General features: G+C 61.0%; 1 protein-coding gene and 1 long non-coding RNA gene across 3 annotated transcripts; both read right to left on the bottom strand.

The window, feature by feature from the left end:
* Nucleotides 1-439: 439 nt before the first annotated feature.
* Nucleotides 440-2,185, bottom strand: LOC136006693 (uncharacterized). Its single transcript, XR_010609236.1, has 2 exons — nt 2,045-2,185; nt 440-827 (listed from the first exon to the last, which is right to left on the bottom strand). It is a non-coding gene; the product is annotated as an uncharacterized LOC136006693 (long non-coding RNA).
* A 3,259-nt stretch (nt 2,186-5,444) lies between these two features.
* LOC136006691 (uncharacterized) lies at nt 5,445-8,421 on the bottom strand. 2 transcript variants are annotated; one of them, XM_065664747.1, is made up of 4 exons: nt 7,852-8,421; nt 7,007-7,813; nt 6,187-6,912; nt 5,445-5,564 (listed from the first exon to the last, which is right to left on the bottom strand). In XM_065664747.1, the coding sequence occupies exons 2-4, from the start codon at nt 7,742-7,744 to the stop codon at nt 5,484-5,486; spliced, it is 1,545 nt and encodes a 514-aa protein (XP_065520819.1). In that variant the 5' UTR covers nt 7,745-7,813; nt 7,852-8,421; the 3' UTR covers nt 5,445-5,483. The 2 variants fall into 2 exon arrangements, with proteins under 2 accessions (XP_065520819.1, XP_065520818.1); XM_065664746.1 differs by having other exon boundaries at nt 7,007-8,421.
* Between the last annotated feature and the right edge of the window lie 4,488 nt (nt 8,422-12,909).

Below are 12,909 nucleotides of genomic sequence, written 5' to 3'. Positions count from 1 at the left end.
CCCCCCGCTGCCCCCCAAGCCCCACTCTCCCCCCCCCGCTGTGGGGCAGGGCTGGGGCCGGGGCAGCTGCTCCGGGATTAGCACCTGGGACCGAGAGGCCACGGGGGGGGGGGGGGCGGGACTGGGGCCAGGCCTGGCCTGCCCCACACCTGCCCCATGGGGCCCGGGGCTGCGCTCGCTGCTGCCCCATAGCGGCCGCGCAGGAGCAGAGCAGGCCCGAGTGGGGATCCCGATCCCCCCCCATTGATGCTCACATCCCCCCCCCCATACCCCCCTCCATTGATGCTCACATCCCCCCCCCGATCCCCCCCATTGATGCTCACATCCCCCCCCCCGATCCCCCCCATTGATGCTCACATCCCCCCCCCCATACCCCCCCATTGATGCTCACATCCCCCCCCCGATCCCCCCCCATTGATGCTCACATCCCATCACCCTATAGCATGGTTGGGGGGGGTCCAGCCCCACTTTATTGCTGGGGGGGGGGCCCCAGGAGCTGCTGCAGGGCCCGAGCCAGCGCCCGCAGCTCCCCCCGCACCCCCCGCACCTCCTGCAGCAGCGCCTCCAAATGGGGGGGGGCCCGGCAGGGGGGGGCCCCATCCTGCCCCACACCTATGGGCGCAGTGGGGCCAAGGATGGAGCCGGGCCGGGGGGGGGCCATTGGGTGCTGGGGGGATCCATGGGGCGCTGGGGGGGGACTGGGGGGGTCCATTGGGTGCTGGGGGCTGGAGGTGCCGGTACCACGGTGTGGGGCTGGGGTGGAGGCGGTGATGGGGGCACTGGGGGGGCAGCAGGGACCCAAGGAGAGCCTGGGACAAGGTCAGCGTCTGGGGAGGGAAGAGGCAGAGAGGACCCGTTCTTCATCATCGTTGTCGTCGTCATCATCATCATCATCATCCATCATCATCATCATCCATCACCATCATCATCCATCGTCATTGTCCATCATCATCATCCATCATCATCATCATCATCCATCGTTGTCATCATCATCATCATCCATCGTTGTCATCATCATCATCATCATCATCATCCATCATCATCCATTGTTGTCGTCATCATCATCATCATCTTCATCATCATCCATCATCATCATCATCATCCATCGTCGTCGTCGTCGTCATCATCATCATCATCATCCATCATCATCATCATCCATCATCATCATCATCATCATCCATCGTTGTCATCATCATCATCATCATCATCCATCGTTGTCATCATCATCATCATCATCATCATCCATCATCATCATCCATCATCATCATCATCCATCACCATCATCATCCATCGTTGTCATCATCATCATCATCCATCATCATCCATCGTTGTCGTCATCATCATCATCATCTTCATCATCATCCATCATCATCATCATCATCCATCGTCGTCGTCGTCGTCATCATCATCATCATCATCCATCATCATCATCATCCATCATCATCATCCATCATCATCATCATCCATCACCATCATCATCCGTCATTGTCCATCATCATCATCATCATCATCCATCATCATCATCATCCATCACCATCATCCATCATCATCCATCATCATCATCATCATCAACCATCATCATCATCATCATCCATCATCATCATCATCATCCATCATTATCATCATCATCCATCATTATCATCATCATCCATCACCATCATCATCCATCATTGTCCATCATCATCATCATCATCATCATCCTCCATCATCATCATCATCATCCATCATCATCATCATCCATCATCATCATCCATCACCATCATCATCATCATCATCATCCATCATCATCATCATCATCCATCATCATCATCCATCATCATCATCCATCATCATCATCCATCACCATCATCATCATCATCATCCATCATCATCATCATCATCCATCACCATCATCATCATCCATCATCATCATCATCATCCATCATCATCATCCATCATCATCAACCATCATCATCATCCATCACCATCATCATCATCATCATCCATCATCATCATCATCATCATCATCCATCATCATCCACCCAAGTAGTTCCCTGCTTGATACCATCTGGATCCAGCTCTGTCGGAGGTCGTGGGCTCAGCATGGAAGCTTCTGGACCAGGCTTGGCTCCACGATGGGTGCTCCATGAGGGACCATCCGGAACCAGCTCCACTGCAGGATGGGTGCTCATTGTGGTACCTCCAGGACCTGTTCTGCTGCAGGATGGGTGCTCCTCATGGTACCATCCGGAACCAGCTCCATCGCAGGATGGGTGCTCATCCTGGTACCTTCTGGAGCCAGCTCCATTGCAGGATGGGTGCTCCTCATGGTACCATCCGGAACCAGCTCCATTGCAGGATGGGTGCTCCTCGTGGTACCTCCAGGACCTGGTTCTGCTGCAGGATGGGTGCTCCTCATGGTACCATCCAGAAACCAGCTCCATCGCAGGATGGGTGCTCATCCTGGTACCTTCTGGAACCAGCTCCATCGCAGGATGGGTGCTCATCATGGTACCTTCTGGAACCAGCTCCATTGCAGATGGGTGCTCATTGTGGTGCCATCCGGAACCAGCTCCATTGCAGGATGGGTGCTCATTGTGGTACCTCCAGGACCTGGTTCTGCTGCAGGATGGGTGCTCATTGTGGTACCTTCTGGAACCAGCTCCATTGCAGGATGGGTGCTCATTGTGGTACCTTCTGGAACCAGCTCCATTGCAGGATGGGTGCTCATTGTGGTACCTTCAGGACCAGGTTCTGCTGCAGGATGTGCACTGCTCATGGTACCTCAGGACCTGGTCCTTCTGCTGCAGGTTGGGTGCTCTGTATGGTACCTTCAGGACCTGGCTTGGTTGCGGGATGGGTGCTCATCATGGTGCCATCCGGAATCAGCTCCATTGCAGGATGGGTGCTCCTCATGGTACCTCCAGGACCTGGTTCCATTGCAGGATGGGTGCTCATTGTGGTACCTCCAGGACCTGGTTCTGCTGCAGGATGTGCACTGCTCAGGGTACCTTCAGGATGTGGCCCTTCTGTTGCAGGATGGGTGCTCATCATGGGACCATCTGGACCTGGTTCCATTGCAGGATGGGTGCTCATTGTGGGACCATCCGGAACCAGTTCCACTGCAGGATGGGTGCTCATTGTGGTACCTTCTGGAACCAGCTCCATCGCAGGATGGGTGCTCATTGTGGTACCTTCTGGAGCCAGCTCCATCGCAGGATGGGTGCTCATTGTGGTACCTTCTGGAACCAGCTCCATTGCAGGATGGGTGCTCATTGTGGTACCTTCTGGAGCCAGCTCCATTGCAGGATGGGTGCTCATTGTGGTACCTTCTGGAGCCAGCTCCATTGCAGGATGGGTGCTCATTGTGGTACCTTCTGGAACCAGCTCCATTGCAGGATGGGTGCTCATTGTGGTACCTTCTGGAGCCAGCTCCATCGCAGGATGGGTGCTCATTGTGGTACCTTCTGGAGCCAGCTCCATCGCAGGATGGGTGCTCATCCTGGTACCTCCAGGACCTGGTTCCATTGCAGGATGGGTGCTCATCATGGTACCTCCAGGACCTGGTTCCATTGCAGGATGGGTGCTCCTCATGGTAGCATCCAGACCAGCTCCACTGCAGGATGGGTGCTCATCCTGGTACCTTCTGGTCCTGGTTCTGCTGCAGGATGGGTGCTCATTGTGGTACCCTCTGGTCGTGGTTCTGCTGCAGGATGTGCACTGCTCAGGGTACCTTCAGGATGTGGCCCTTCTGTTGCAGGATGGGTGCTCATCATGGGACCATCTGGACCTGGTTCCATTGCAGGATGGGTGCTCATCATGGGACCATCTGGACCTGGTTCCATTGCAGGATGGGTGCTCATCATGGGACCATCTGGACCTGGTTCCATTGCAGGATGGGTGCTCATCATGGTGCCATCCGGAACCAGCTCCACTGGAAGATGGGTGCTCATCGTGGTACCTCCAGGACCTGGTTCCATTGCAGATGCGGTCTCCTCCCAGCATCCCCTGCTCCATCCTCTGCTAGACGGGTGCCAGGGGCCAAATCCTGCTCTGCTTTGGGGCTGGGGCCTTGCATGGTCCCAGCCTTGGACCTGTTGCTCCCAACTGGGTCCCATCCTGCCTTGGATCTGTTGGTCCCAATGGGATCCCATCCTGCCTTGGATCTGTTGGTCCCAATGGGATCCCATCCTGCCTTGGATCTATTGGTCCCAAGTGGGACCAATCCTGCTTGGATCTATTGGTCCCAATGGGATCCCATCCTGCCTTGGATCTATTGGTCCCAGTGGGATTCCATCCTGCCTTGGATCTATTGGTCCCAATGGGACCCCATCCTGCTTGGATCTATTGGTCCCAATGGGATCCCATCCTGCCTTGGATCTATTGGTCCAATGGGATCCCATCCTACCTTGGATCTATTGGTCCCAATGGGATCCCATCCTGCCTTGCTCCTATTGGTCCCAGTGGGACCCCCATCCTGCCTTGCTCCTATTGGTCCCAAGTGGGACCAATCCTGCCATGGATCTATTGGTCCCAATGGGATCCCATCCTGCCTTGCTCTTATCGGTCCCAGTGGGACCCCATCCTGCCTTGGATCTATTGGTCCCAATGGGATTCCATCCTGCCTTGCTCCTATTGGTCCCAATGGGATCCCATCCTGCCTTGCTCCTATTGGTCCCAAGTGGGACCAATCCTGCCTTGGATCTATTGGTCCCAGTGGGACCCCACCCTGCCTTGGACCTGCTGGCACCAATGGGCTCCCGCCCCACCTTAGCCCCATGGTCCCGTCCTGCCTTGCCCGTGGTGCTCTGGATGAGGCCGCCCGGCTCCCGGTCTCCTTTGAGCCGGGGGATCCTGAGGATCCGGATGGGCTCGATCCTGGCTTTGCCTTGGAGGGTGCGGAGCCCCCCCTGTCCCGCGGGGCCCCGGGTGCTGCTGGGGGACAGGGATGGGGACAGGGATGGGGATGGGGATGGGGAGGTCCCTGTTGGGGACACCGGACCCGTGGTCCTGCAGCAAGGAGGAGATGGCTCAGACCAGACATGGAGGGGACCGATCCCCATCTCCACCCCTCCCCATCCCCATCCCCATCCCCATCCCCATCCCCATCCCCATCCCCATCCCCATCCCATCTCCATCCCATCCCATCCCCATCCCATCCCCACCCCATCCCCATCCCATCCCATCCCCATCCCCATCCCATCCCCATCCCCATCCCATCCCATCCCCATCCCCATCCCATCCCCATCCCATCCCCATCCCCACCCCATCCCATCCCCATCCCCATCCCATCCCATCCCCATCCCCATCCCATCCCCATCCCCACCCATCCCCATCCCCATCCCATCCCCATCCCCATCCCATCCCCATCCCCATCCCATCCCCATCCCCATCCCATCCCCACCCCATCCCATCCCCATCCCATCCCCATCCCATTCCCTTATTCCACATCTCCATGACCCCTCCCCGTGATGCTCGACCCGTACCTGCGCACTTCAGCACCCTCACATCCCTGCCTCCTGCTGCTGGGCACCGGTGCCAGCGTCCCGAAGCTCCCAATGCTTCCAAAGGCTGGAACTGGTGCCCTGCAGGGTCCAACGTTCAGCGGGGTCCCCTTTGCCATTACCCCCACACTTCATCGTATCCCATTGTATACCCCCCTATCCCATCTCTATCCCATCCCCATCCCATCCCCATCCCCCCCCCAACCCCACCCCATCCCCACCCCACCCCATCCCCATCCCCACCATCCCCCACCCCATCCCCCCATCCCCATCCCCACCCCATCCCCACCCCATCCCCATCCCCCCCCCATCCCCTCCCCCTCCCCATCCCCACCCCCCATCCCCACCCCATCCCCACCCCATCCCCCCCCATCCCCATCCCCATCCCATCCCCATCCCCATCCCACCCCATCCCCCCCCCATCCCCACCCCATCCCCATCCCATCCCCATCCCATCCCATCCCCATCCCATCCCCATCCCCATCCCCATCCATCCCCCCCCCATCCCCCCCCATCCCCATCCCCACCCCCACCCCATCCCTATCCCATCCCCACCCCACCCCCTCCCCACCCCATCCCCATCCCCACCCCCATCCCCCCCCCATCCCCCCCCATCCCCACCCCCATCCCCACCCCCTCCCCATCCCATCCCCATCCCCCTCCCCATCCCACCCCCATCCCCCCCATCCCCATCCCCCCCCACCCTCGCACACGACGCTCGCATCCTCCTCATGCGCGCACACGTGCGGCCGCCACCCCCGGTGCCTGCAGCGCCCGAGGCCGCTCTCGCTGCCCCGGCACCGGACCCCATTGAGCCAAATGGGACCGGAGCCCTCCCCGAACCAGGCCCCCCCCGGGGCTGCCAAGGCGGCTCCGCAGCGCAGCTCCCGGCACACAACGGACGCATCCGGTAGCCCCCAGTCATCGTCGCAGACCGAGCCCCAGCGCCCGGCCCGGAGCAGCTCCACGCGGCCGGCGCAGGGACCGGGGCCCCCCGGCCAAGCGCACCGGGAACGGGGCTGGGGAGCAGCGGGTGAGGGACCGGAGGGGGGGGGGGGGGGGGAACAGCGGCACCCGGCGGCGAGGGGAGGAACTGCAGGGACGGCGGCGGGGCGGCGGCGGGGGACTGGGGCCGTTGGGGGGCATTGGGGGTATTGGGGGGCATTGGGACCCGTTGGGATATACTGGGACCATTGGGGGGTATTGGGAGCATTGGGATGTACTGGGACCATTGGGGTGTATTGGGACCATTGGGGTGTATTGGGAGCATTGGGATGTACTGGGACCATTGGGGTGTATTGGGACCCGCTGGGGTGTACTGGGACCATTGGGGTGTATTGGGGGTATTGGGTGCATTGGGACCCGCTGGGATGAACTGGGACCATTGGGGTGCATTGGGACCCGTTGGGATGTACTGGGACCATTGGGGGTATTGGGACCCGCTGGGGTGAACTGGGACCATTGGGGGTATTGGGGGTATTGGGGGGCATTGGGACCATTGAGATTTACTGGGGGTATTGGGGTGCATTGGGACCCGCTGGGGTGTACTGGGACCATTGGGGGTATTGGGAGCATTGGGATGAACTGGGACCATTGGGGTGTATTGGGACCCCGTTGGGATGTACTGGGACCATTGGGGTGTATTTGGAGCATTGGGATGTACTGGGACCATTGGGGTGTATTGGGACCATTGGGGTGTATTGGGACCATTGGGGTGTATTGGGGGTATTGGGGTGCATTGGGACCCGTTCGGGATGTACTGGGACCATTGGGGTGTATTGGGACCCGTTGGGATGTACTGGGACCATTGGGGGGCATTGGGACCCCGTTGGGGTGTACTGGGACCATTGGGGTGTACTGGGACCACTGGGATGCATCAGGACTATTGGGATGCATTGGGACCATTGGGGTGCATTGGGACCCACTGGGATGAACTGGGACCATTGGGGGCATTGGGACCCACTGGGATGTACTGGGACCATTGGGGGCATTGGGACCCGCTGGGTGTACTGGGACCATTGGGGTGCATTGGGACCCACTGGGATGTACTGGGACCATTGGGATGCATTGGGACTGTTGGGGTGTATTGGGAGCATTGGGATGTACTGGGACCATTGGTATACAGCAGGACCAGTGGGATGTACTGGGGCCATTGGATGCATTGGGACCCACTGGGATGTACTGGGACCACTGGGATGCATTGGGACCCACTGAGATGCATTAGGACACACTGGGATGCATTGGGACTCACTGGGATGCATTGGGACTCACTGGATGTACTGGGACCATTGGGATGCATTGGGACCCACTGGTATACACTGGGGCCACTGGATGTACAGGGACCCACTGGGATACACTGGGGCCACTGTGATGTACTGGGACCCACTGGGATGCATTGGGACCCACCGGGATGCATTGGGACCATGGGGATGCATTGAGATTCACTGGGATGTACTGGGACCATTGGGATGCATTGGGACCCACTGGGATTCATTGGGACCATTGGGATTCATTGGGACCCACTGGGATGTACTGGGGCCACTGTGATGTACTGGGACCCACTGGGATGTACTGGGACCCACTGGGATGTACTGGGGCCACTGGGATGAACTGGGACCCATCAGGACCCATTGGGACCATCTATGACCCATTGGGACCGCTGGATACGCTGTGACCCATGGGATACATTGGGACCCACTGGGAACATCCATGCTGCACTGGGATCGCTGGGATACACTGGGACCCATTAGGACCCATGGGACCCCTTGGACCATTGGGACCCCTTGACCCACAGGACCCATTTGGACCCATTGGGAGCCCTCGGACCCATTGGGACCCCTTGGACCCATAGGACCCATTTGGACCCATTGAGACCCCTTGGGAGCCCTCGGATCCATGGGGACCATCCCTGGGAGCTGTGGGCCCGGTTCCCCCCCCCCCCCCCAGTACCTGAGCTGTGGGGTCCCAGCAGCGCCACTGGAAACCAGCGGGGGGGGGGGGGGGGGGGGGGGCAGCATCCGGACACCCCGACCCGGAGGGAACAGGAACCAGTGGGACCAGTGCCCCATGGGACCAGTGTGACCAGTACCCAGTGCCCCATGACCAGTGCCCCATGTGATCAGTGCCAGTGTGACCAGTACCCAGTGCCCCATGTGACCAGTGTGACAGTACCCAGTGCCCCATGACCAGTGCCCCATGTGATCAGTGCCCAGTGTGACCAGTACCCAGTGCCCCATGTGACCAGTGTGACCAGTACCCAGTGCCCCATGACCAGTGCCCCATGTGATCAGTGCCCAGTGTGACCAGTACCCAGTGCCCCATGTGACCAGTGTGACCAGTACCCAGTGCCCCATGACCAGTGCCCCATGTGATCAGTGCCCAGTGTGACCAGTACCCAGTGCCCCATGTGACCAGTGTGACCAGTACCCAGTGCCCCATGACCAGTGCCCCATGTGATCAGTGCCCAGTGTGACCAGTACCCAGTGCCCCATGTGACCAGTGTGACCAGTACCCAGTGCCCCCATGACCAGTGCCCCATGTGACCAGTGTGACCAGTACCCAGTGCCCCGTGTGACCAGTGCCCCATGTGACCAGTGTGACCAGTACCCAGTGCCCCATGACCAGTGCCCCATGTGACCAGTGTGACCAGTACCCAGTGCCCCGTGTGACCAGTGCCCCATGTGACCAGTGTGACCAGTACCCAGTGCCCCATGACCAGTGCCCCATGTGACCAGTGCCCCATGACCAGTGTAACCAGTACCCCATGACCAGTGCCCCATGTGATCAGTGCCCAGTGTGACCAGTACCCAGTGCCCCATGACCAGTGCCCCATGTGACCCATGCCCAGTGCCCAGTGTGCCCAGTGTCCCATGCCCCATGACCAGTGCCCCATGTGACCAGTGCCCAGTATGACCAGTACCCAGTGCCCCCATGACCAGTGCCCCATGTGACCCATGCCAGTGTAACCATTGCCCCATGACCAGTGTGACCAGTACCCAGTGCCCAGTGTGACCAGTGCCCTGTGCCCCATGACCAGTGCCCCATGACCAGTGTGACCAGTGTAACCAGTGCCCCATGACCAGTGCCCCATGACCAGTGTGACCAGTGTAACCAGTGCCCCATGACCAGTGCCCTTCCAGTTCCCAGACCCCTTCCCAGTGCCCTGCACCTGCCCCCCCCATGGTGCCCCATATCCCCACTGTGTGCAGTGCCCGTGTAGTGCAGTGCAGTGCAGTGCCCATTGCAGTGCCCCATGCAGTGCCCATGCAGTGTCAATACACTGCCCATGCAGTGCCCCAAGCAGTGCCCTGTGCAGCGCCCCATGCAGTGCTCTTGCAGTGCCCAATGCAGTGCCCATGCAGTGCCCCATGCAGTGCCCATGCAGCGCCCATGCACTGCCCCCTGCACTGACCATACAGTGCCTATGCAGAGCCCATGCAGTGCCCATCCAGTGTGCATGCAGTGCCCCATGCAGCACCCATGCACTGCCCATGCAGTGCCAATACAGTGCCCATGCAGCACACATGCAGTGCCCATACAGTGCCCTATGCAGTGCCCCATGCAGTGCCCATGCAGTGCCCCACGCACCGCCCATGCAGTACCCATGCAGTGCCCCATGCAGTGCCCCACGCACCGCCCATGCACTGCCCATGCACTGCCCCATGCACCACCCATGCAGTACCCATGCAGTGCCCCATGCAGTACCCATGCAGTGCCCCATGCACCGTCCATGCAGTGCCCCATGCAGTGCCCCATGCAGTGCCCCATGCACCACCCATGCACTGCCCATGCAGTGCCCCATGCAGTGCCCATGCACTGCCCCATGCACTGCCCTCTGCACTGCCTCATGCAGTGCCCTATGCAGTGCCCCATGCACCGCCCATGCAGTGCCCATGTAGTGCCCTATGCACCGCCCATGCAGTGCCCTATCCAGTACCCATGCGGTGCCCCATGCACCGCCCATGCAGTGCCCTATACAGCGCCCATGCAGTGCCCCATGCAGCACCCATGCAGTGCCCTATACAGCGCCCATGCAGTGCCCCATGCAGTGCCCTATCCAGTACCCATGCAGTGCCCCATGCACCACCCATGCAGCACCCATGCAGTACCCATGCAGTGCCCCACGCACTGCCCCACGCACCGCCCTGCCCGGCCTCACCCAGCAGCAGCAGCACCAGGACCATGGCGGCTCCTTAGGATGGGGAGGGATGCGGCCGGGATGAGTCAGACCCAGCTGTGTCCATCCCATTGCCCATCCCATCCCCATTGCCCATCCCATCCCATTGCCCATCCCATCCCCATCCCATCCCATCCCCATCCCCATCCCATCCCCATCCCCATCCCCATCCCATCCCCATCCCCATCCCATTCCATTCCCTCTGACCGGGATACCCCGGTGGGGGGGGGGAAGGGAATGGATATAAAGGGATCAGGGAAGGGTTTGGGTTCCCCCCCCCCCCAACCCCATCACGAGTTGGGTCAGTCCTGAAGCCAGGAAGGGACCCACGGGACACACGTGCGGCGGTCACGTGACGCGCCACGCGCGTGCACGGGGCGTCCGAGCCACGTGACGGGGCCCGGGTCACATGTGCACACGTGTGCACACGTGTACATACGTGTACATACATGTATATAGGCGTACACACACACACACACACACACACACACACACACACACACACGCATGTGTGCGTGCCATTGGGGGGAGCAGTGGGGCCAGGCTGGGGGTGAATGAGGGGCATAGGGGGGGGGATGCTGGGGCCATACTGGGGGGGGTACTGGGGCTGTACTGGGGCCATACTGGGGGGATACTGGGCTGTAGTGGGGGGATAGTGGGGGGTATACTGGGGCCATACTGGGAGCATACTGGGAGGATACTGGGGCCATACTGGGGGGATACTGAGGCTGTACTGGGGTGTACTGGGGGTATACTGGGCCATACTGGGGGGGATACTGGGGCTGTACTGGGGCCATACTGGGGCTATACTAAGGGGACACTGGGGCTGTACTGGGGGATACTGTGATACTGGGGGAAACTGAGGCTGTACTGGGGGGATACTGGGGCTATGCTGGGGGGGATACTGGGGCCTTACTGGGGGGATACTGGGGCTGTACTGGGGCCATACTGGAGCTATACTGGGGGGGACACTGGGGCTGAACTGGGGGGGATACTGGGGCTATACTCGGGGATATTGGGGCTATACTGGGGGGATACTGCGGGCATACTGGGGGGACACTGGGGGGCATACTAGAGCCATACTGGGGCTGTACTGGGGGCATATTGGGGCCATAGTGGGGCAGGGATACTGGGGTCCTATACTGGGGATACTGGGAAGGATACTGGGCCATACTGGGGGATACTGGAGCCATACTGGGGGACACTGGGGCTGTACTGGGGTATGCTGGAGCCATACTGGGGGCTGTAATGGGGCCATACTGGGGTCTCCCCCACTTCCCAGTAACACCCCCTACCCCCTCCCCCCCGCAGCGCTCATGGTCCCTCCTGTGCCTCCCCTCGAACCACCCCCCCCCCCAGCCAATGGACCCGTCCAGGCCCCGCCCCTAGCCACGACTCAGCCAATAGAGGGGCCTTCCCATAGCAACAGGCCCCGCCCATAGCGACGCCCCGCCCACCCGGAGGGCGGAGCATCGCGGAGGGCGGGGCTTCGTTTATTGAACACCCCCCCCTTCAGGTCTCCCGTCCCCGTCCCCCCCCCTAAGGCCAAGGACCCCCATGGGATAGGGCTGGGGGGTCCATGGGGGGGGTCCATGGGGGGGTCCATGGGGGGGGGTCCATGGGGGGAGCCATGGGGGGGGTCCATGGGGGGGGTCCATGGGGGGAGCCATGGGGGGGGGTCCATGGTGGGGGGTTTATGGGGATCTGTCCTCATCCCCCCCATCACTGGGACCCTGGTGTGGGTTCCTAGGCAGGGTCCATGGGGGGGTCCATGGGGATCCATAGGGGGGTCAATGGGGGTCCATGGAGGGGGGTCAATGGGGGTCCATGGGGGGGGGGGTCCATGGGGATCCAGTGGGGGTCCATGGTGGGTCCATGGGGATCCATAGGGGGATCCACAGGGGGTTCCATAGGGGGTTCATGGGGGGGTCTATGCGGATCCATAGGGGGGTCCACGGGGGAGTCCATGGGGGGGTCCATAGGCATCCATAGGAGGGTCCATGGTGGGTCTATGGGGGTATCCATGGGGGGGGGTCCATGGGGGGGGTCCCTGGGGTTCCAAGGGGGGGTCCGTGGTGCCCCATCAGAACGTGTGCACCAGGGGCACATTGGGCAGCTCCGGGCCCCCCGCGTCCCCCCCGGTGCCCCCCCCGGGCCTGGGGCTGCGCCCGGAGCAGGAGGAGCCGGGCAGGGCCCCCCCCCGGGCCCCCGCAGCAGCAGCATTGGGGGCAGGCCCCAGGGCAGAGCCCC

Source organism: Lathamus discolor, unplaced genomic scaffold, assembly GCF_037157495.1.
Source record: "Lathamus discolor isolate bLatDis1 unplaced genomic scaffold, bLatDis1.hap1 Scaffold_56, whole genome shotgun sequence".
NCBI classification, from domain to species: domain Eukaryota; kingdom Metazoa; phylum Chordata; class Aves; order Psittaciformes; family Psittacidae; genus Lathamus; species Lathamus discolor.
This window is presented reverse-complemented; position numbering and strand designations above follow the sequence as displayed.

What these genes read in the sequence shown, in the direction of transcription:
- LOC136006691 (XM_065664746.1), bottom strand. Translation starts at nt 7,744, where the DNA reads ATGCATCCCAGTGAGTCCCAATGCATCCCAGTGTGTCCTAATGCATCT. An exon ending in CCCCAGCGGGTCCCAATGCA is followed by an intron (nt 6,913 to 7,006) that starts CCCCAATACCCC and finishes GGGTCCCAATAC; the next exon opens with CCCCAATGGTCCCAGTACAT. An exon ending in TGCGAGCGTCGTGTGCGAGG is followed by an intron (nt 5,565 to 6,186) that starts GTGGGGGGGGAT and finishes TGGACCCTGCAG; the next exon opens with GGCACCAGTTCCAGCCTTTG.